Raw genomic sequence first — 25650 nt, forward strand, 5'->3', positions numbered from 1 at the left:
GCGATGGAAAAAAATTTACCGCCCAATCTATTGGCGAGTTTATAATTTCCCGCGCTTCCGATTGGTTAGCGCGCAAGGGCGGGGGGAGGGTTACTTCGAACTAGCAGCCAACTTCACGTTTGTAATTTTGTTATTTGTTATAAATTGTGTGCTGAAGAACAAGTTGTTGGTCATATTTGTTATATATTTTCAAGTGATTGATTAATAATTTAAAAATAATAATAAGTTTGTTGTAGCAAATATTAACTTTGCTAATGAGAAAAGTTGAGGCTGCTCCAGTTTTATTGTGACACTTAATAATTGAAGTCTAACTTTGTTGGTTAATTAAAAGTAATAAACAAATAATCCGGATTTTACGAACTCTGGGGTGAAAAATTTATCACTTTTTTTTTATTTAAATTTTTTACTGCGGGGATTTGTAATTGGGGATAAATTATGAGCAAGAGTGATATTTGTCGGGGGTGTATGAAAACAGGTGGATTTTTGCTGTCAATGTTTGATGCTGATGTTAATGATAAGGAATTACCAGATAAGCTGGCGGATATCGCTGATATTGACGTAAGTTTTTTTAAATTTAATTATTCAAAAAATTTTTTATTTAAACTGTCAGGTAGGATACTAAAGTTAGCCGTCTAATGATTTTTGAATTTTTTTAAAAACCATAAATTGCAAAATAAAAATATTTTTAAAAAATTGCACTTGTAATATTTTTAATTTTCTACATGTGCATATTTAAAAATTTTTTTTAATTAATTGAAAAAAAATTCAAAAATTAATTGTCTGTTAACTTCAGAATCATATCAGGAATAATTAAATTATAAAGTTTGTGTCAAAAATTAATACTGAGTTTTATTATTTTGTAATTAATAAATTAATTTATTTTACAGATCAGTAAAAATGACGGCATGCCAACAACATTGTGTCCAAAATGTGCTTATCGTACGGTATCATTTTATGACTTCAAAATCCAAGTACAAAAGTCCGATAAAATTTTCCGAGACATGTTAAAAACCGATCCATCAGTAAGTCAATGAATTTAAAAAAAAAGTAATGACGATGCATAATTAATTTAAAAAATAAAATTACAGGGTTCAGAAAAATTGATCGAAGCAGCATCAATTGATTCGGCAAAAATTAAAACAATTAATGATGATGTAGACGACAATTTGCTGGATAAAAAGCACTCAGATCCGCTGTTCGCAGAATACGATCCTGAGAATTTAACATTAGACATTAAAGATGAATCGATAACGGCAATCGATCCATCTCTGGACTACATGTTTCTGTCATACATAAATTACGAAGAAATAGACGAGAGTTTGGAGCTTAACCCCATGGCGATGCCAAATGATTTATTAAAGCAGGACCAAATGGAAGATAAAAATAATGATGAGGATAAAGAAGAAGCGGATGAGGATCCGGATATTAACCCTGGCGCTTACGCGGTCAGAGAAATCGATAACAAAAGTTATGACAACGCTTCGGACTCTGACGGCTACAACTGCGGTAACAATTTACTGGGCAGCATTAATGACACAGTTGTTAGAATAAGAGACATCAAATGTCAGGACGGTACGATGCAGTATCAGTGCTCCCTGTGCATGCATAATTACACAGATCTGTCCGAGATATTGATTCATACCGTCGACAACCATGTGCCCAGCAACGGCCCATTTTTCTGCGTCGTCTGCGAGAAGGACTGCGACAGCAACCGCGAGCTCCGGTCTCACATCAAAGTCCACACCGGGGCGAGTCCGTACATTTGCTTCATTTGCAGGAAAGCCTACACGACTAAGAGATATTTGAAGCGACACATGATTTGTCACACTGATTTTCCCCGTCACCGGTGCACCAGATGCGCAATGAGATTCAAAACCAAATGCGAATTAGAGGGTCATGTCAAAACTCACGGTAATAACACGAGTTACTCCTGCAGCCAGTGCACTAGAGTATTTAATCACAAAGCAAATTATAAACGTCATTTAATGACACATCTAGACCCACGTGGTTTATGTTTACCCAAGTACCCGTGTTACATATGCGGTAAACGTTTTCCCAACAACCGAACTGTCCAAACACACATGAGAGTTCACACGGGCGAGAAACCCTTCACTTGTGACATTTGCAACAGATCATTTTCACAACAAGGTAATCTTGTTAATCACATAAAACTTCATTTGAATCCGCGCAATTACAGATGTGAAATTTGTGGTAAAAAATTTAATCAGAGGTCTACGTTGCGCGATCACGCGGTTCTGCACACGGGAGAGAAACCTTATGTGTGCAATGTCTGCGGTATCGCGTTCACATTCAGCGCGGCCTTGAGGAGACACATGTGGAGCCATGCTGATAACAAACCCTTCGGCTGTGATAAGTGCAACGCTAAATTCGTCGGGAGGTACGAGTTAAAGAGACACATGAAGAGTCACTGCGACAAACCAAAGTACAAACGTAAGAAAAATTACGGTGATTTAATTGCTGATGTGAATGCCAGTAGTGCTGCTGATGATGCTGGTAGTGGTGGTGGTGGTGTTATTAATGAGGATGATCATGAGAATGATAATGACAGTGAGTGTGTTAAAAGTAATGATCAAATTATTATAATTAACTCGGATGATATATTAAATCACGTTACTGTGGGGGATGATATGTTTATTGAAGACGTTGATCTCGTTGGTCATGACAATCAAAATCAGATAAATCATGAGGACTCGGAGAAAGAAAATGTCGATGCCCTTTTTGAACTGATACATTACACTTGATATTAATTGTTTTTTTAATTACTGGGGCTCAAAGCGAGTGTATTTGTTGTAATTAATTAATTACGATAGCTGCCAAATAATTATTGATTAGTATTGTTGAGATCTTAGAAAATATATGACTGGTTTTTGTTACCGAAATAAATAATAATTGGCGGGTTTATATTTGAAATTTTGAAATTGTTACAGATAAAAATTTATTTATTATTATTATTATTATTACTTAAGATTTTTATATACATATTTATGTCTATATATACATATTTTTATATATATGTATCAATTTCTCATAAATTAAAATTCACCAAAGAAAGAAACTGAAAATTAAAACTGCCAATAAAAAAAATTAAATTTGATTTCGAATAAAAATTTAACAAAAGAATAAATTATTCAAATTTTTCTTTGCGAATCAAAAAAGTAAATTCAAGAATTTAACGGAATAAAGTGAACGGAAGTGAAAATTCTGGGCAAGTTTATAGTCCGCACTTTTAAAAATATTAAATATATTTTTCATTGAGAACATTATTATTATTTTTTTTATTTTTTCACTTTACATAATAAAAAATAATAAATGACATTACTTAAAGAAGACAGGTCTTAAACCTAAAATAAGGGTAAATTTAAATAAGAGGCTGAAATAAAAATATATCAAAGAAATGTAAATACTAAAGAAATAACATAATATAAATTTAAATAAATAAAAATTTTTAAATAATAATTCAACTTTATTTATTATCTTTTACAAACAATATTTTAAATAAAAAAAATTCTCATTGCCGGTTTGTCGCGTTTTTAAATTCATCATTTATTTTTCTTTCCTTTAAATTAAATTTACTAACTAAGTATGCAATATTTAGGAATGTAATAATAACTATTGTTAGAATATTTTTTAGAATTACGTGGACGGCTTTAATTAGCAGTAATTGCATCATATACATATACATATACATATATATTCATATATATATATATATATATATATATATATATATATATATATATATATATATATATATATATATATATATATATATATATATATATATTTATATTATAAAGAAATAATTTTTTAAAAAACGCTGGAGACCGGCCCAGGTAATTGAGAATTTTTGAGTACTTACTAAAAATTTTATTACTTAGGGGTGTTCGAGTCATGTTTGGATCGAATAAATCCAATTTTGAATTATTTTCAAAAAATCGGATTAACTTTTACATATTGAAATTTAACAGTAAATCTTTTTTTAAGTAACCAAAAGTAATTATTTCGTAGATTTGTGTCTAAGTTATATTTTTCTCTGACAAAAATTTTACAGATAATTAGAAAATTTTCCAATAATTTTAAAATTAATGAGTAATTTGAAAATTTTCAAATAATTCAAATACTTAAAAATAATTTTTCAATTTAAATTACTCGCACACCCCTGTTATTATTTTATTCAATTACTCTCTCACCTGACAAATTTTTTAAAAATTTTGTCATCATAACAAAATACATATATTTTTATATATATCGTACAATGGTCATCGTCAATTTAAAAATTTAAACAAATAAATCAATCGATTTAAAAAAAATAAGTAAGATTCAATTTAAAAATCTATACACTTATAAATAAATCGCATTACAATTATACAATTATAAATTTCACATTACATTTTCCATTGTCGGTCTTTTGTCTCGGCCACAAAGGGAGCTTATTAAATTTTCATATATAAATATATTTTTTATTTAAAATGTATACGTAGAAAAGTAGATTGTTAAAAATGTTTTTATAAAAAGTTGGCCCCAGTGTACATTAATTACGGTAATTAATATCCATTAAAACTTTAAAAATAATATTTAGCTACCTAAAATTGCATATAACGTAACAATTTATATAAATTCTCTACATCTTTATAATTATAATCATTAAATCTTAGATTTTTTGTTCTTCTTATCATTAAGTAAATCATTATCCACTAATTAAAATAGTTTTTTTTTATCTATAGTACACACGAACCATGAAAAAAAATGTTAATACTTGATTATTGATTGAATATTTACAAATCTTACGTACAAATAACATCCAACAAATAATAAATGACACATTCATGACTTGTCTAATAAATCTCTTGATGTAAAAAAAAAAAAAAAACGTAATCATGATCGCAGTAATTAATAGTAATAGTATTTAAAATATTTAATTATAATAAATGTTGATGAAAAAATCACATAATTTTTCCTTACGGTAATCGGTTGTAAAAATACATTGAGATTTATAATTTACAATAGTCAATATAGTTATTAAAATATTCAACTCTGCATTGTACAGAAACAAAAACAATATTTATATCTATATATATTCATATATATATATATATATTTATATTTGTATTTATAAAAAATATAATTGAGACATAAACAATTTAGCTTTCGGATTTGTCCTCCTCGACTAATTGCTGAGTATCTTTGCCAGAATCTATTGTCGTGGGATCTAGCTCGCGTCTTTTATGATGCAGCTGCGGTAATTCTTTGTGCTGCATACTGGAGGGTTTCATTTCTGCAGGGACTTCGTATATAGAGCTCCCACTTGTGCCATTTGTTGTTTCTAAATTTACTGCGTCGTACATCGGGTTACTGAAGTCGCGGTTTTTATCCGTCACTTCTCCCAAGCTGTATTCTACATCAAGTGGCTCCTAAATTACGGATAAAAAAAATATAAATAATTACAACTGTCCAGTAATTGAGTTTTTAATTTTTATAATTTAAAAATAAACTGTAATTATTATTTGAAAATTAATAATTAATTTATTTCACCAATAAATTAATTAATTAACACCGACGAAAAATTTAAATTGCAATTATTTGATTGCGTTGTATCGACATACTTACAAAAAAGAAAAAAAAAATTACCAAGTTAATGACCGCATTAAAAATGTCCTCATTTGCTTCTTACTCACGATAATAAATAAAATAATATTTATATATTTATATTTATTTATCTCTTAAGTTCATTATTTAAATCCACCCGTTTCGTAAACAAAAATTAAAAAAAAGTAATAAAGCGAGGATGGGAATACGTATTCCCAGCGGTCGTTAAAAAGTTAAACTAGTCACTAACGGAAACTTATCTCTTAATTTATTAAAAAAATAATATTTTATTTAAATAAATAAAAAACTCACCATTCTTTCATGAGCTGGTGTACCGAATTCGACATTGCTGCCTTGTCTGAATGATACACTTTGAGCAGTAAGACTACCGAGACCACCGGGTTTCCCGCTAATAAAAAATTTCCACATTAAAAATTATGATAATCAAAAAAATAATAAATAAATAATAAAAACAAACGGAATCCTTACAATGGACGTTTTTTGACGACGAGAATAACAGCAGCAGCGATAAGGAGGACCAGCAGGCAAACGACAATAGGTATGACAATAGTCGTCGTGGAGTTTGACAGTCTCGAGGTGATAAGACTAATCTCGCAGTGCTCGCCGTGATAATTACTGGGACAAACGCACTCGAGTTTGTCATCCGTCTGTTGACAAAGTCCCCCATGCTCGCAGGGACAAATCCAGGGTGAAGGTTTCGGACGTTCGATAGAGGCGTCGCAGATTCTCTCGCTGGTCTGAGACAGTCTCGGGCCGGTGCTGTCGGGACAGAGACACCGATACCCCGAAGGAACGCCCACACACAGATGGCTGCATCGCGCGCTGTTACAAGGATCCCGTGCGCTTGTGTTGTACTTCAACTGGTGATAAAGTTTAACACCTCCCGCAGTCTGGATTCCCTTGACAATTATTTCCGGGACCCCACGTCCAAATTTGTCCTGCTTTATAATCTCACCCGCATACTTTGACGCCCAGAACAAGTAGTGCTCGAAAACGTCGAGCGATACCGGGTGTTTGAGCGCCTCCCCGCGGAGTATCACCTTGCGATTAGACCCGTCGAGCGATACCGACTCGATGGTGTTGAGTTTGCTGTCTGCCCAGTAAATAGTGTGATCCATTCCATAGTCAATAGCAATCGCCGACGGCTTGCCTAATTTATCTTCAACCAGAATGCGCCTCTTGCTGCCATCCATCCAAGCTGTTTCTATTTTAGGCTGATTACCAATATCCGACCACACAATACGCCCGTACTCGGGATCAAGTGCTATCGCGGATGGATTTTCAAGTCCAATTGTTATTAAACTCCTTCTATATCTGCCGTCAGCTTTCGCTACGAGTATCCTGCCGTACTGCTGGAGTCCAGTGCTATTGACTTCGCCCCAATAAAGATTATTTGATAGCCAATCGACAGCCAAACTCACTGGTACAGTATCACTGCTTCTGATATTTAAATCCTGTGCGTACCCAATTTTAGCTTGTCCCTCTTTGGCGTCGACCATGTACGACCGTTTTATTGTATTGTCATGGCTGTCTATCCAGTATACGAACTCCAATATTGGGTTAAAATCAATAGTCTTGACGCGTTTCTCATTAACCATTACGTCTATTTCCTCCCGCTTGTGTATATTGTACCCGCGTATTTCCGGTCCATTTCCGAACAGCAATACAGCGTCTTCGTGCAGCAGCTGACAGACTCCACTTTGGTTGTCTATCAACCGGAAACCGTCACGGCAATCACACGAGTAACCACCTTTGACATTTATACATATTTGGGAGCAGTGATGGCTCGCAGTCGTACATTCATTGACGTCTTCGCATAATTTATTATTTTCCCTGGACGCAATGTACCCGGTGTAGCAGGTACAGATATAGCCGCCGTCAGTTACGTTGTGGCAGAGATGAGAGCACCCGCCTTTGGTCGCGGCGTCGCAGTGTTTGTATGGATGACAACCCAATTCATCAGACTCGTCACCGCAGTCATCGGCAAAGTCGCATATCTTGCTGCGATCGATACAGTTTTTATTAGCGCACTGGAACTCGGTGGTCGGGTCACACGAACGTATTCTCTTGGCACACATTGTCAGATTATTTTCATCAGAGCCGTCGCCGCAGTTGTCGATACCGTCGCACAATTGATATCTTGGTATACATTTGTGATTGTTGCATTGGAATCGACGCAATACATCGCAGGTAAAGTTTGCACAGAGAGTTGAGTCCTCGTCTGAGTTGTCACCACAGTCGTCGTTTCCGTCGCACCGGTCAAACAGCGACACACATAAATTGTTTTTGCATTGGAATCGTGATTTCGGACAGTAACGTCCGTCAGGATATCGAGGCGGACATCCAATCTCGTCACTGGCGTCACGGCAATCTCGTGTGCCGTCGCAGTGGAGAAATGAGGCTATACAATGACCGGAAGCGCATTTGAATGTATCATTTTTGCATGGGAATACTTGACAATCGACTTCGTCGCTATTATCTCCGCAGTCGTCTTCGTTATCGCACCGCCAGCGCGAAGCAATACATTTCCCGTTGCTGCAATGGAACTCGGATTCGGAGCATGATCGATACTTGCCCTTGCAGATGGTTTCCACTTCGTCGCTGCCGTCACCACAGTCGTCGGCAAAGTCACACATCCATTGTTTAGGCACGCACCGGTTGTTTGAGCACTTGAATTCCGTTGACGGATCACAGACGGGACAACTCTCGGGCAATTCGTCGGAGTTGTCGCGACAATCGTCTTTGCCGTCGCAGAACAGCCACTTGGGAATGCAACGGTAGTTTGCGTGACCTGGACAACGCTGCCACCCGGTAGTACAGTTCTTTTGACGACACATGTAAGCCGGCTCGTCGCTGTCGTCTCCGCAGTCGTCGTCAAAGTCGCACATCCACAACTTTGGAATGCATTTACCGTTTTTGCAGCTGAATTCAGTGCTGGGGTCGCACGTTCTGTTGTGACAAATTGCTGGGTCTTCGTCACTGCCGTCTTTGCAGTCAGCGTCACCGTCGCACTTCCACGATGCATGAATACAGCGACCGTTTGATTTGCACTTGAATTCCAGCTCCGGACACTCGCCAGAGCAGTTTGTCTCGTCGCTCAGGTCACCGCAGTCGTCAGTGCCGTCGCAAACGGTGACACTAGGTGTGCAGTTGCCATTTTTGCACTGGAATTGACTAGGCTGGCACACACGATTCGGACATGTGCTCGGTTCATCAGATCCATCTTTGCAGTCTTTCTCGCCGTCGCACTTCCAGAACCACGGGACGCATTTTTCTTCCGGTGGACCGCAACGGTGCTGGCCCGTGGTGCAGTTTGCAATACAAGTTTTTCCATCATTGTCCAGATAGAATTGATTCGGACAGGCGCATTTGTATGACGTAATCCCGGGTTGCCCGTAGCCCTCGAGTAAATAAGAGCTAGCTGGTGGTGCGATCAAGCATAAATGTGAGCATCCGCCATTGTTTTCTTTGCAAGGATTAGCAAATGGCAGTTGACGGAGCGGGTGATATACATGAATGTCATAAGGTCGATGTGTTGTGTTACGCAACACTTTGATATTTGCACCAGAGAATTTTTCCGCTTTCATAATAGCCTTTAAATTCCAATCCGTCCAGTAAATATGATCATCAAACACCGTTATTGCAAACACGTGGGGTACTTTAACCCCAGACAATACAATCCGATGGTTATGACCTTCTAAATCTGCAAATGCGATGTAATCAAGATGAGCGTCCGCCCAAAATATACGATCCGTAAAGTAATCAATAGTCAATGCATTAGGCCAAGCAATGTCATCTTCCCAGGTTAATATTCTAGTGAAATTACTTCCATCCATACCCATTTTACCAATGTACGCTTGCAAATGCCACGAAGTAAAGTACAATGAACCAGTACCCGGGTGTACGACAATAGCACGTGGATCTGCGATGCTATTTAATAATGTTTTACGATTTGATCCATCTAATTCAGCGACATCCAAATGCTTTGCGTGACGATCAAGCCAGTAGAGTTTACGTCCCACCCAGTCTACGGCAATGCCTTCAAGCCCGAGACTGTCGTGTTTTATTATCGGTTCCTTGTCACCGCCTTTTAGAGATGCGCGGTAAATTGTTTTAGCTGTAACATCGCAGAAGTAGAGAGTCTCATTCGCATAATCCGCGTCAAGTGCTACGACATTTACCAAATCCTGGTGCATGATACTGTAACGTGATGCGTCGGCTGACATGTTACGAACGTAATATTTATTTGTGAAAATAATCCAGGGTTCAATATTATCCCGTCGCTTGCAAGTGTGCTCGTCAGCGGCCCGCTCGTACCAGTGCTCATTGCACTTGCAGTAGAAGCTACCAGGTGTATTTTCACACTGCTGACTACAAACCTGAGGTGATTCGATGCACTCGTCAATGTCTGCGCAGGCCTTGCCGTCGCTGAGTAATTTGTAACCGGGATTGCATTCGCAGTAGTAACTGGTTGGTGTATCAACGCATCTATGGCCGCACTGGTTCAATTCAACTCTTGCGCACTCGTCGACATTGCAGTGAGCTGGTTCGTCACTTTCATCCGCGCAATCTGGCTCCTTATTACACACTAATTGCTGATTAATGCAATTACCATTTGCACACTGGAAATCGTTGGGATTCGCGCATGTGTTATTGCGGTTGTAGCCGATAATGGGACAGTCAACTTCATCAGAGTGATCGCCGCAGTCATCTTGCCCGTCGCATCTGAACTGTTTACGCAGACATCGGAAATTCTGGCACGTAAATTCATTTACCGAACAAGGCTTGTATTGGCTGTTGCAAAACTTGCCCTCGTCGCTGCCATCACCGCAATCATTATCGTGATCGCAGAGCCATTTACGATTGAGACATCTCCCATTATCGCAGGTAAATTGATTCTCAGCACAGGGGACCGGTGGTGGGCAGTGATGCAACGTGACATTTTCATCCGCGCCGTCAACACAATCAGGATCACCATCACAGAGCCATTTCTTCGGTATACATTGAGCACGATTCCACAGTTTATTGGCATCGCAAGTAAACTCTGTTTCTTCGTCGCACTTGCGGTCGTTGCACTGATGCCGCTCGTCTTCGTCAGAATTATCCAAGCAGTCATTGTCCCCGTCACAAATATAAATTCTTGGGATACAGTTGCCGTTGTCGCAAGTGAAAAGATCACCGAAGCAAGTGCGTCCTTCGGACTGACAGTAGCCTGCAGGTTCATCGCTGCCGTCAAGACAATCATCGTCGCCGTCGCAGTACCAGGTCGCGGGTATGCAGCGATGGTTGGGACAACGGAAGCTGTTTTGTGGACACGTTCGCTGAGCGCAGTGCAGTGGATCCTCGTCGCTGTTGTCACCGCAGTCGTTGTCTCCGTCGCACAGCCAGTAAGGCTCCACGCAGATGTTCGTTGTCTTGCACTGCAGGTGATTTGGATGACAGGTATTGTTTCTGGGACAGCGTTCGTGAGTCTCGTCGGAGGTGACATTGTCTTTACAATCATTAACTCCATTACAAACTTGGGCTTGAGGTATACAGCGATAATTGGCGCAAGTGAACTCTCCTGGGGCGCATGGTGGATACTTGCAGCCTTCCTCGTCACTACCATCCCGACAATCGTTCTCATGATCGCATTTCCATGATTTAAATATACAGCGTCCATTGTTACACCGGAATTCATTGGGACTGCACGAATGATAAGAACAGTAATTTTTATCTTCATCAGTACCATCACCGCAATCATCATCACCATCACACGCCCATATACGCGATATACATCTTCCATTCTTGCATGAAAATTTACTGGCGTCACAGGTAACATTCTTTGACACACACATTCTTCCTTCATTAACCAGTCTGCTGTTGTCATCGCACTTACACTCAGGTTTTCCATTAGCACCCGGATGACAAGACTGATCACACCCACCGTTATTTATATTGCATGGGTTTACTTTGCATTGTTGTTTAGCTGGTGAATAGATATGGAGATCACGCGGCGAATCCTCTAAACGTTTAACCATTTCAACTTTATCAGCACCGGTATATTTTTCCGCTCGATAAACACCGCGTAGCTGTAAATCTGTCCAGTAAATGTGCTCACGGAATACCGTTATTGCAAATGGATATATTGTCGCGGTGATAAGAACTTCACGATTTTTGCCGTCCAAATCAGATCGTTCTATTTTTTCTCGAACGGCATCCGTCCAGTAGAGCATCCGGTCCTCGTAGTCGATTGCCAGACCACTTGGTTGTGATAAATCTTTGTCGATGATGGCTTTTTTCAGTGAACCGGCCATGGTAGTGCGGAATATTTTACCCGAAGTTCCGAAACGCCCCCAGTCGGTGAAGTATAGAGACCCGTTGCAAGGGTCCACGACGATTGCTCGCGGTCGATCGACACGGGCAATCATCACGAGTGACGTACCGTCTAAATTCATCGCGTAGATGCTGTTATTTGATGAATCAGTCCAGTATATTTTCTTCTGAGTCCAGTCGTATGAAATTCCCTCGGGATTTATTCCTTTGCCGATAATCGTGTGGATGTCAGTTGACAGCGGGTTGTCTGCAGACATCCAGGCTATTTTAGCCCAAGGTCTTATTTGAGTGAATAGAATTTTATTGTCTTGGTAATCAAAATCAATACCCACGACATTTGTCAAGTTTCCAACTGGCTTGAATGGTACACTTGTTGATTGCGGGTCAATATTTATGGCTCTCAACTCTGTCCGTGTTGCAAATATCAGGTACTCGTCGACATTATCACATTTCCGTCGGTCGTTGGCTAATTTCCCAGTCACACAGTCACACTTGGGTTCATTGTCTGCAGCAAAAGCGAAACAGAGTTGCTGGCAGCCGCCGTTGTCACGCGAGCAAGGGTTTAAATCATCAGGCGGCTGGTTACTGGGGTCAAATATAACAATGTCTCGTAGTTTTGGCAAGTTCGTACGCACCCGCGTTGGCAAAGTATTGTTGGGTAATTTACTTGCGCTGAAAACAGTCTGGAGATTACGATCAACCCAGTAAACATTGGAGCCGTATATTGCGATACCCATGGGGTTGGGAAGATTTCTGCGTATCACCTGTTGATTTCCGCCTGTCCAAGATACTTTTTGAATCATATCCAACTTAGAGTCAACCCAATAAACGTCATGACTAATAGGATCTATGGTTAAATCTCTCGGGGTGCTTATTCCCGAGGTGACAATTGGCGTCCACTCGCTGCCATCCAGTTTGGCTTTTCCTATCTTCGGGTACTGTCCGTTGTCGATCCAGTAGAGCACCCGCTTTATCGGATTGACCGCTAGCTCACGTGGTGCGTCTGTGGTGGTTTTAATCAGGACCTTCCGATGATTGCCGTCAAGCCGGCAGACCTCGATGTAATTGTCATGCGGGAAGACATTTGAGAAATATAAATTACCGGCGATCCAATCTATCGTCAGTCCGCGTATTCCGTTAGACCCGATACCATTTTTGATAATTGTCGTTAGTTCAGTGCCATTTGGACGTATGCGGAAGATACCGTTCCAAATTCCCCGGTTGAATTCGACCCAGTAGATCCAGTTGTCTTTGTAATGCATATCTACGTGGAGAATATGATGTCCTGTGCCGGCGATCGGGATCATGGCTTCCTTGGTGTCGCTCAGACTGTACCCACGTACGACATCAAGTTGGGACACTATCGCAAAGGTCCTGTAGGGCTCACATTTAGTGCCACCGACCATTCTGTACTCCATACTGCACGCGCAGGTTCGTGTTCCACCGGTTGAAGGCAAGCACAGTTGCTCACAGCCTCCATTGTTCTTCTGACAAGGATGAGATCCCGCTGCCCGTTTCTTGTAAATAATTAGTGTCTTTAGTGTTGAGTCATTGTCGACAATTGTCACGGGACTTGGGTTGTCCTTAACCAAGTCAATGCGCTCTATTTTATCGTAAACTGGATCCAGGTAATACAGCTTGTACTCATGAACAGCCAGAGCTTTTGGTAAATTAATGTTATTAGCTTCGGTCAATATTGTGCGGACATTCTGACCGTCTGTTGTCATGGCTTTTATAAAAGTGGGATACTGAGAGCTGAAGTAGATCATTTTGTTGGGTATGTCGATAGTCAGAGCCTCGAGATGCGCTACATTTTCAATGAGAACGATTGACTTTGTTCCGTCCATATTTACTCGGCCTATTTTATGCGGCACTCCAAAGTCTCCCTCGTCGATCCAGAAGATCTGGCCCTCGAGAGGATCAACGCACATGGCTTTTGGTTTTGCGACTGATGTTCTGTTTCCGTCGTTAGCCAGCACAACTGTACGGTACCGCGGCTCGCCGTCTACTTTTATTGCTTCAATATTGGCGGCAAATTTATTTCCAATAAAGAGATTTCTTCCGAGCCAATCAAAGGCCAGTGTTGATGCTGATCCAACGATACCTGAGTCACCGCGTGGGTTGGGAAACTCGGTCTTGTTTTCGCCTTTAATTGAAATAGTATAAATCGTTCCGTTCTCATTGTCTTCGTCTTTACTCTGCAGCCAGTAGATCTTACGATCTCTTCTGTCATAATCAATTACTGTGCCGCCTTCAATGCCCACGACGGGTGTAATAAATCCACTCTTACTTTCTCCTGGTATCAGAGACATGTCAACGATCTGAGAGCCGCGCAGTACCATCAGGTACGGCATGTCGTCTTCAACACATGCACCAGTTGATGATAATTTAAAGCCACTGAGACACTTGCAGCTGTAGCCACGAGGGTCACTGGCCGACAGGAGACAGAGATGATCACAGGATGCATTGGCGCAGGGGTTTGGTGTAATCGGTTGGAGAACTGGGTGATGAACGTGGATAGACAGCGGATGAGATATCAAATGTGAAACGACTGTTTGGTTGCCGCCGTAGAATTTGTGGGCAGATAGAACTCGATTCAGTTGACGATCTGTCCAGTACATCGTGTCCTCGAAGAGCGTCAGCGAGTGGGGATGCAGCAGATAGTGTGAGCCAGCGAGAACTTGGATACGTTCCGAGCCGTCGTACTTACAGGTATCAATGAAATCTAGTTTACTGTCAGCGAAATAAATTCTTTTGTTAGCAATGTCAAGTGCCAGACCATTGGGCCAGTATATTTTAGTGCTGATAATTGTCGAACGATCTTTTCCGTCCATGCCAACTCGTTCGATCCGCGGATTCTCACCCCAGTCGGTCCAGAATAAATACCGAGCACCTGGACTTGGGTCTAAGCACATTCCACGTGGCTGAGTTATATTTTCATTAACTAAAATCATACGATTTTCTCCAGTTTCTTTTACCACCTCGATAGTATTTAATTTCGAGTCTAACCAGTATAAGTTCTTTCCAATCCAGTCGTAAGCAAGTCCCTCGACCAAGTCAAGACCAGTTGAGATAACATCTTGCGGATCTCCACCTCTCTCTAATCGTGAAATCTTCTTTAACTTCATGTCAGACCAGAATATCGTTCCCGTGTGCATATTACTAGCTGTCGCAACAACATTTTCAACATTTATCGGTACTCTTTCTAACGCTTGATCCTGAAGATCGGCTACCAAGATCGTATGCCGATTTGAGATAATTAAAAATGCTGCGCTGTGATTGAAGGCTTTGCATGTACGGTTGTCTAGCTCCAGCGTGTAACCATCAACGCAATTACAAACATAGCTGGCTTTGGTGTTGATGCAAATTTGAGAACAACGACCCGGTGGGTCGCATTCGTTTACATCTTGACAAGTAAATCCGTCTTTTTGTAGTTCTTCTCCCGGTGGGCAAGTGCACTGAGCTCCCAGAGGCGTCTGGATACATCCATTGCTGCAGAGTCCTCCTTGATGACTGCATTCGGCCAGATCACAGCCGATTCCTTCATCAGCTCCATTAGGACAGTCTGGTTTTCCATCACATACATTTGTCAGGTTGACGCATCTGTTGGTGACGTTCGGGCACTTCCATTGACCAGACTCGCATTTAAATGGCGGTGGTCCGCAAGCGTGGATCAATGGGTCTTCATCTGAACCATCACCGCAGTCATCTTTGCCGTCGCAAATGTACGTTTTGAATACACAGGTTTTATTAACTGGGTAAATACATTTGAAGAAGCCGTCGCCACACTTGTCAGGTGATGTGTACTGACTGCATGACTCTGGTTCATCAGATTTATCACTGCAATCTGGTGTACTGTCACAGTACCAACTCTTGGGTATACAATTGCCTGTACTGACACACTGGAATTGTTTTTCAGGATTACATTGGTCAGGTCCCAGCGAAGGACACCCGACTTCGTCACTCCCGTCATTACAATCTGGCAATCCGTCGCATTTGTAGGATTCTAAGACACAAGTCTTGCGATCAGCGCACCTGAATTGGCTGCTGAGACAAGTGACAGGTGGACAGTCATGCTCATCTGCGTGATCAAAGCAATCGTTATCTCCATCACAGACCCAGGACTGAGGAATACAGTGTCCGGATCTGGGACAAGTAAACTGAAAGTATGAACAAGTTTTAGCTGCACAAAATTGTCCCTCGTCAGAGCTGTCACCGCAATCGTTTTCAGAGTCGCATTTCCAGGTGGCTGGAATGCAGCGATTATTGTCGCAAGTAAATTGACTCGCGCTGCAAGTGACGTTCGGACATCCCATTTCGTCGCTGTAGTCGCCGCAGTCATTCTCAGCGTCGCATCTGAAGGTGTTACGAATACATTTACCTGATTTGCATTGGAACTGATTGGGACTGCAGGTAGGCTTTGTGCAATTTTGCATCTCGTCGCTGTTATCAAGACAATCGTCATCGCCGTCGCAGACCCAGGACTGGGGCACGCAGCGTTGGTTCGCGCAAGTGAAATCCCAAGGGTTCGAGCAGGCTTGCACCGGAGGTTCTGATTCAGGATCCAAAGTACAAGATAGTCCGTTCGCCGCCAAACGTTCGCCGTAAGGACAGCCGCAGACTCGCACCAGTTTGTTCTTTTCATATTCTTCTTCCTCTTCGTTAAGTATCGGGATGGCTGTCGAGTTCTTCGGAATGCCGAAGCATAACTTTTCACATCCTCCATTATTAATTGAACATGGATGATCTAATAATTGTTGTATCGCACGGCTAAATACTTTAACGCCGTAGAGACGATTGGTCGTTAGCTCGCGCACTAAAATATTCTCTTGTTCTCCAGTTTCTTTGTGTAGTCTTATTATAGCATCTAGACGCCAGTCGGTGATGTACATCCACTGTTCATGAATGGCAATTGAGAATGGATGACGAATTAATCTCGGACTGAGACTCTTGACATCACCACCATCAAGATTCGAGTGTTGTACGTGATCTAACAATGCGTCACACCAATACAAACGGTCTTTCTCGAAATCAATAGCCAGACCATTTGGCCAGCCAAGCGTGAGGTTTTTAAATATAACTAAATTAGATCCGTCTGCGTGAGCACGACTGATGTTTGCCGGGCGGTCCCACTCGGAGAAAAATATATAACCATGATTTGGATGTATGACAATGGCTCTTGGTCGTTTTAAATTCTTCAAAAGCGTTCGCCGGTATGTGAAATTCCTCGTGCTCAGTACATTTAGCGTTCCTTTACGCGAGTCTATGTAATAGAGATTTTTAGCTGCCCAATCAACGGCAAGACCCTCGACGCCTTCGTTCTGACTAGCTAAGACAATTTCTCTTCCCGTCCCATTCTGATGCACACGATAAATTACATCCTGCAATACATCACTGTAGTAAATGTATTTATCATGAGCGTCGTAGTCCAGTCCAACGAATCTCGCTCGCCGTGAAACAACTGGAAGTATCGCGTCGCTGAAGCTGTCCATCACGGGATCCAGGATTCGTCCCTTGATGAACCTTTGCTGCGAGTACATTAAAAACTCTTGGACCAAAATACAATTACGCAAGTCCGTTGACAATCTCCACCCGATATTACAAGCGCAGCGGTAACCCAGACCACTTTCACGTCCACCCGCCGCGGTGACGATGCACATGTGCTGACAGCCCCCGTTGTTATTTCCGCAAGGGTTCTTGATATTCTTGGCGCCTATTTGAGCCATCGGGTGCAGCACTTTGACAGCTTTTGTGTCTCGTACTTTAAATAAAGTCTGTATTGAATACTCTCCGTCATTCTTGTCGACACTCATCAGCGCCTGCTTGGTGCTGTCAGTCCAGTAAACTCGATTCTCAAAAACAGCAAGACGTATTGGCGCCGGGACGTGCAGTCCACGTAAAATAATAACCCTTTTGTCTCCTTTGTAGTCAGCGGTCTCGATATAATCCAGCAGGTAATCGCACCAGTAGACTCTTTTGGCAATCAAGTCGACAGCAACACCAGAGACTTTGTAAGCCGCTTCCGAAATAATAGAAGTAACTGACGTACCGTCCATGTTAGCTCTTACAACTTGTTTGCTGTCAGCGATGAACATCAGTCCCACCGTGGGATCCAGCGCAATGTCCACTGGGCTAGTGAGATTTGTGCTCAAAACAATACCGTGGAAACGTCCGTCCAACTCGAACACGTCAATCTTCTGGACCATCGAGTCCACGACGTACAATTTTCTTCCAATAAAATCAACGGCAATCGCGACCGGGGCCCAGGAACCCGACAGAGAAATGTCTATCTGCTGATCGCTGTCTGTCTGTGTCAATGATTGGGAATATATTTTACGTGTCTTCAAGTCACTCCAAAATATTAAATTATCAGTGTACAAGTAATCGATACCACTGGCACCGGTAGTATTGACAATCAATCTGCGTTTTTCTCCCGTGGCTTCCATTCGCCACAGGGCACGATCTTGGGCTAACAGTAACTGGACAGGTCTTTGATTGTCTTGGACTCGACACTTGTGACGACCAACGAGATTGTAACCTGGTGCACAACGACAAATATAAGATCCATTAGTATTTACACAAAGCTGTTCACAAAATCCCCATTCACTGCACTCATCTCTGTCCACACAAATTCCTGTATTATTCATGAGAACTCTACCCTCCGGACACGAACAAATACCGCCGGTTGGTGATGCTTGACATTTGTGCTGGCAATTTAAACTCGGGCAGTTACTTATTGCTATAAAAAACAAAAGTGACGTTTAATTAATTGTCTTCAACTTTTTTTAAATTAAATAAAAATACTTACAGCAGGCACTTCCCTCGTCAGCTCCGTCAGTGCAATCTTGCTTACCGTCGCAGACTTGGGCCCGCTCAATACAAAGCGGCTTTCCCTCGGCGCCCTTAGGACACATGAATTTATTTCCCGGACAGACGGTGAGCTTGCACTGCTTGTCATTCGAATTGTCATGACAATTAATGTACTCCTCGCAGGGGTAGCCCTTGGGCACACAGAGGGAATTTGCGCACCTAATTTGGTCGCTCGAGCACGGGGGAAAATTGCAGCCTTCTTCATCACTATTATCTCCGCAGTCGTCTTTGTAATTACACCGAGCGCTTTCTTCGATGCATTGTTGGCTTGAATTACATCTAAATTGGTCTAATGTACACGGTTGCTTCATCAGCAGAGGACAATTCTCTTCGTCTTTGCCGTTCCTGCAGTCCAAATACCCGTCACACTTTTTCTCCTTTCTTATGCAGTGCTCGGGTACTGTCCCGCCACATTTGAAATCGTCCGACTGACATTTTATTTCCGCTAAAATTTTTTAAAACCGTATATTTATTTTTTTTTTCATCCGACAAAAGAATTGTCAATAATTAGTTATTGTGATTTAATTACTCACGACAATTAGCCTCGTCCGAGCCGTCAATGCAGTCGACAGTCATATCACACTTTTGATATTTTGGTATGCAATACGTTTTGTTAAAAATATATTGTGTACATGAAAACTGATTTGCGTCACATTCGGGAGGCGCTAAAATATTTATTTTTTATTAGTTTATTGCTTTTTTTTATTTTTATTCAATATTTATTTCAATAACCGCTTTTTTAGTGACAGAATTTTTTTTCGAATAATTAATTTTTATATTTACGCTTGTTATTAAACATCCTTGGATTTTTTTTTAATATGAAATTTAATCGATTAAAGACAACAGGTTTAGCAAGAAATTCATTTATTTAAAAAAAAAACTGAATAATTGGGATTAAAATAAATTTTTTAGTAAATCTATAGAAGCTGGCAATCGGGCACACGATAGTAAATAATATTATTTTTATTGATTGAATTTTATAATTAATTCAATAAAAGCCTTAATTATTGACGGTACGAAAATTGAATTAATAATTGACGAGTTTTTTAGGCTTTTTTTAGCTTCCGCTGATTTTATCAATAGTTTCTCAGATAAAAAAAAAAAAATTTTAAATATGTCACATGACGTACAGGTGTACCAGTTATGGAAATTCCATTGAATTTATCTGGGATTCCCAATTTTTTAGGAAAACAAAAAGTCTGTTTTCTAAGATTAGAATTTTTTGAAAGTTTAGCAAATAATTAAAAAAAAATAAAGTGACAATAGATACTCTGTCAATATTTGAATTTTTTATATTATGTATTTTGAGCAAAAAAAATTGATATTTTTATGACGAATAGATCAATAAATTAAACTCGAGGTAAAAAAAAATTTTCGTCATTAAATTCTCGACAAAAGTACATATATATTTTTATTTTACAATTTTCAAGAAATATTTCATAGTAAAAGTATTGTTTTCTCTCAGTGTACATTGTCCTCATTTTAAAAATAAAAAATTACGTCTAAATAAAAATTACAAATACTACACTAAAATAAACTGATTTTTTTGTAAATTTAAAAAAAAATCAGCGGATTGGACAATTTCTATTCTGCTTATCCAACGCCCGCAATATTTATTTCCACCTCCCAAAATAAATTTGCTTTGAAAATTATAATTCTTAAGCAGTAACAAGTTATTAAACATAAACGATAGCCAGGAATTCTTTAAAAATTCGCTGCGTCATTAAATTGGCTCATGGGTGATATAAATAAATATATTAATGCATGAATATAAATTAGCAAAAACCCAAGAACAAAAAAACAAAATAAAAAAAAAAAAAAAAAAAAACAACTTACGACACGATTGCATTTCATCCTCGCCATTTTCGCAATCCTTCTGATAATTGCAGACCCACGACGGAGGAATACACTTTCCTTCAGGACACCTGAATGACAGTCCATGGCATGTGACTTTTGAGGTATCTATAATTTCTATTAAAACCATTAAAGATAAATAAATAATCTCAAGCTAATAGAAGAAGAAAAAAAAATTCATTATATTTAGAAATTTTATTCGCTGGAATGAATACTTTTACTTGGAATTTGTTGAAAATGAATTTAACTTTTCAAATAAATATGGCGTTTATAAAACAATAAAATAAAAAAAATATATACATATATACGTTTTCTTTTCTATACTTTTTTTATATTTTACAGATTGTGCGTAAATGAATTATGCCGTACAGACATTTACATACATATATATGTATATATATATATATATGTGTCTAGGAGTAGTAGTGGTTATATATTTATATTATGTACAAATATGCATTATTGTGTTATAGTAGTAGTATATAATAGTAGGCAAATGGTAAATGTGATGAATAAGTCGGTGGTGAGAGCAAGTGGGATAGAAAATACGGATGTTCCGTCTTCTAAAGTGCAGCGATCGTGCCAGGCCGTACAGCCGTGTGGCCTGGTACCGCGGGAACATTCGCCCGATGGCTATACATACAGATATTACCTACATCGTGCATGCCTCTATAGTACTATACACTATGTACACTATAACACTGTACACTATACATTACACTTGCCATAGTTTAACGAGCTTGATTTATCAATGTATAAAGGTCATATAGAGCTTTAAATTGCGCTAAAAATTACTCTCAAATTATATATGTGTCATCTCAATACTTTATTTCTTCGCTGTCATTCAATCCGAGTACTCATTTTCCTACGACTGGTCGTGTCATTGGTTACCTAATTTCGTTAATCGGCAGCCGTCCGTCTCAATACCGATTTAAACTTTAAATTTAATTTAAAAATATGTAGGCTGGTATTTAAATAAATATTTTTATTTGAATAAAGAAAAGTGAGGCATACAAATGGCTACTGTACTGTCTGTCTATGACTTACTAGAGCATTGATGTGCAATTCACGATGACTGGATTCTCATCAGCTAAATTGTGTGAAAGGTTTTACACTTTCACCGATATATCGTTTATGTCCTATATAATATAATTTTTAATTTTTTTGATAAAGAAAATAAAGTTGCGCTCCGAATAATTAAAAGTTTAATCAACTTGTCAGAAATTATTAATTAAAATAATAATAATAATAATAATAATCTTGAGATAAGTTCATTATCACGTGTCGGCTGTTTCACGTGTTACGTCTAAGGTTAAATTTATTGGAGTAAAGTGTTAAATTTGAAATAAATATGCCGCTAAAGTTTAAATAACGTAATCGAGACACTTGTTGCGTAGGTCAAGGTTGAAGTATCTTAAAAGTTGATAACATTTAAGTATATATACAGATATAAATTTATATTGAGTTAAGCTAATTCCAGAACATCAACAGGTGGGACATTGTTGCTCGAGTTGTCACATTGCAGATGCCATCATTACAAATGTAAGTCAAGAACGCGTAGGACTTTCAAACACAAGTAGCATAGATATAGATATAGATATAGATATAAGTGTATGCATGCTCGCCGAGGTATTAAATTGATCATATTATAAATTATAGGCAATAAATAAGTGATAATTACAATGCTGAGGTAATTGGGTCACGAAAAAAAGTTCAGTTTGATGAAAGAGCTGGCGTTGGATCGGTGGACGGCAATAGGAAATCACCCGGGCTCGGGCGGTAGTACGGTAAATAGGTCAGAGGAAAATAAAGAGCTAGGGCTTTGTGGGTGTCATGTGTGTTGAAGAAAGCCACTCGGAATATTGATATACGTTGAGTCTGAGCTCAAGACCGGAGCAAAGCGTAATCGGACGGGACCATTGCGGGAAGCCATCAGGGTTCCGCTATTCGTTCGCGGCCGCTAGTGTATATACGAGGTCAATGAACTAAACTTGGTCCGCCTACCTTCCCAACTACTACGTGGTACCCCCGAGCCTACATTTATATATATGCTTACCTGTATATATATATATATATATATATATATATATATATATATATATATATATTTATTCCTCTTTATAATACTTAACTTGCATTGCCGGTAGTACGGGTGCCAGCAATCCAACAACTTGTGTCTTTTATAAACCCGACTCGCTTTTGCCCTTCTCTTTCGATTAACTACTTTACTCAATGTCCTATATCATCAATACCCATCCATATTATCCATAAGTAATTTAATTTTTTCATTTTTTATATACAATTGTTATTTATAATCACAGTAATAATGATAATTAATAAAAAATTACTCTCATTCATAATTGTATTATTTTTCATGACATTGGCTATTGTCAATAGATCTATTGTATTGACGTTACGTCATCTTTTATTCCTCAGCTGATAAAAAATCTTTGATACTAAAAAATTTCAGATGTAAATTATCCAGATAGATAAATAAATAAATAATGGATTTTTTTTTACTTTAGTTTCATGGCAAAGTTAAGACTGCATGTAAATTTATAAAAATAATTAATAAAACTTAAATAATAATCTCGATAGTGACGATCGCGAAATTATGCTAATGATTAGCAGTAAAATAAAGTTCCGGCGCGATTGGCCGCCAAGTCGGGTCATTGCTTTACACTCGGGTGTGTCACGGTCACTTTATGAACATGAACACTAGTCTAGATAATATTAAACGTCACCATGTGTTATTCTGTTAATTTAAAAATATATTAAATCTTTTAACCACCAGTATTTGCTCTAAAAATTTAAAAATATTTACTTTAGGTGTGGAACAGAGTATTTTATAAATTTATAATTCCATAGCTGATAAGCTAAAATTCTGGGTTATAAATTGCGATTAATTTTTTTTTAGAGTTTTTTAATATAATACTCATTTGATATGAACACGTTATCAATAATAATTACCATAAAGATTTACTTCTTTTAAATGAATCGATTATTTAAAAAAAAAAAATTACAAATACTGGGAAAAAAATTAAAAAAAGATTAGGAAATCGTAGCGATTTTCGAGATTATTTTTACATACGTGTCTCATTACATGCCTAGTGTACACATGAAGTTCAAATAATAATTATTGTTATTATTATTATTATCAAGTAATTATGTATATTTACCCATTAATTTAAAAATCGTAATAATAGTTGGATGATTAATCTACTTTGTCATAGTATTAATCCGGGATTTAATTTAAAAGATAATAGAATTTTTTGTCGGCTTTCCAGAACTATATTTAAGCTTTTTTTTCCCTTCGATAAAATATACCGTTACTATTACAAAACGAATAAAGAAAAAATATAAAAGAAAGAAAGAAAAACGACAAAGCCTTTGATCCTCTACTCGACTGAAAAATATATATATTTTCGGTAACAAAAACACGATAACTGAATTGTTTTCCGGTTTGAATTATCGTTGTTTTTTTAAAATCTTGATTTACCTCCTTTTTAATTGTCATTTCCGATAATAAAAATAAATAAGTAACGTCTGAGTAAGTTTATTTAAGTGTCTGTTAAATATTGTTGTGATTATGATTAATAAAATGGTTAATGTATATAGATATATGAGCAGGTAATAAGTTAATATGTGCAATACAATAATAGCTAAATTTAAAATGGGATAATTTAATGTTCATTAATCATTTAAGTAAGTAAACCTCGATCCTCATTGTTGAGTTAAGCATTTGAGTGTTTTATTTTTTATTTTTAAAAAAGTTCCGTGTTGTGAAGAGTTAAAAAAATTTGAATATTTAAAAATGCATACCAGAGCCGTTAGCCGCATCAGCAAGACGGACCTGCGTAAAAGTTGTGAGAATAACAGTAAATATAAACACTTTATTGATAGTCGTCGTCGAAAGTCTACGACGAAATCGTGCACCTCTGCTCCGAAAATTAAGAAGACCGGAAGTGATAACCGGCAGCATTTCGGCCACCGGCATCGTGTAGTCAGTCAACATACACTTTTAAACCCACGTATTGTGTCAGTTTTATTATTTTATTTCACCTAAACAGACAATAAATATTTCCTCAGGCTTAATAAATTTAATCCTGCTCCAATAATTTTCAACAAATATATATATCTAGCAATTAGCTCCAAACTAGATCACCTCTTCTCTTTCATTCACTTTTAAAATTGCTACCGCCAAGCATGTAGTTCACTGGCAATTAATTTATTTATCTACTGTGGCAGCACACATATATATTTATATTTATATTTAAATAAATTTATAGACAAAAATGATGATTTGCTGGGTAAATACAAAAAGTTTATGAATAATTATAATAAATAAACAAATCCATGGTCTCTGTACACAAACACGAACGATATAAATCCGATCGCGGTCACTGGGCGACTGGCAACCAACATATACTGGTCTGGTTATACTGGCGCAGCAAATAAGAGAGACCCAGTGTGATGGTAATCGTCTCTTTCTGTTCTGGTACACACAGGATTCATCGCGACATCATCCATCCAACTACCAGTTGGATTGAGTGTGTTGTTACCTACACGATTAACTAAAGACACCGTCTACCACCACCATCAAAAGGAGAGACTGGTACACAGAAAACCGACACCAACACCAACACCAGCACCAAGACTAACAGCGAGACCAAGACCAAGACCAGTCTGCACTGGAGACCAAGTAAACATGTAGTGTAGAGGAACCAGAAGAAGAATAAGAAGTAGACGAAGACGACGTCCACGCTGGCACCTTCGTCGACCAATCCCTTACCTCCTTGGGGCCCCACTCCTGATCCTGTACACGAGTTCGTGTGCAGTTAGGTGTTGTTTTATTTGGTGCTCCTATATTTGTGTCTGTGAAAGTTTTTAGGCCCATCGACGACATGAGGCCCCCTTTTCGCCCGTCGCCACTACGCTCTTTCATCCCACTATTTATTTTTATCCTTTTTTAAATTTTATTAA

The 25650-nt window shown here is 38.6% G+C and overlaps 2 protein-coding genes across 2 annotated transcripts; one reads left to right on the forward strand and one right to left on the reverse strand.

The window, feature by feature from the left end:
- The first annotated feature begins 131 nt into the window (after positions 1-131).
- Positions 132-3670, forward strand: LOC103569492 (zinc finger protein 570). The gene is made up of 3 exons (XM_008546815.2): positions 132-558; positions 888-1022; positions 1089-3670. The coding sequence occupies exons 1-3, from the start codon at positions 436-438 to the stop codon at positions 2760-2762; spliced, it is 1932 nt and encodes a 643-aa protein (XP_008545037.1). The 5' UTR covers positions 132-435; the 3' UTR covers positions 2763-3670.
- A 157-nt stretch (positions 3671-3827) lies between these two features.
- On the reverse strand, positions 3828-25388 carry LOC103569491 (low-density lipoprotein receptor-related protein 2). The gene is made up of 7 exons (XM_053740941.1): positions 24490-25388; positions 20650-20784; positions 19347-19478; positions 18752-19258; positions 6097-18682; positions 5920-6016; positions 3828-5432 (listed from the first exon to the last, which is right to left on the reverse strand). Exons 1-7 carry the CDS (start codon positions 24680-24682, stop codon positions 5163-5165), a joined length of 13920 nt encoding a protein of 4639 aa, XP_053596916.1. The 5' UTR covers positions 24683-25388; the 3' UTR covers positions 3828-5162.
- Between the last annotated feature and the right edge of the window lie 262 nt (positions 25389-25650).

This window comes from Microplitis demolitor, chromosome 7 (genome assembly GCF_026212275.2).
Source record: "Microplitis demolitor isolate Queensland-Clemson2020A chromosome 7, iyMicDemo2.1a, whole genome shotgun sequence".
Lineage (NCBI taxonomy): Eukaryota > Metazoa > Arthropoda > Insecta > Hymenoptera > Braconidae > Microplitis > Microplitis demolitor.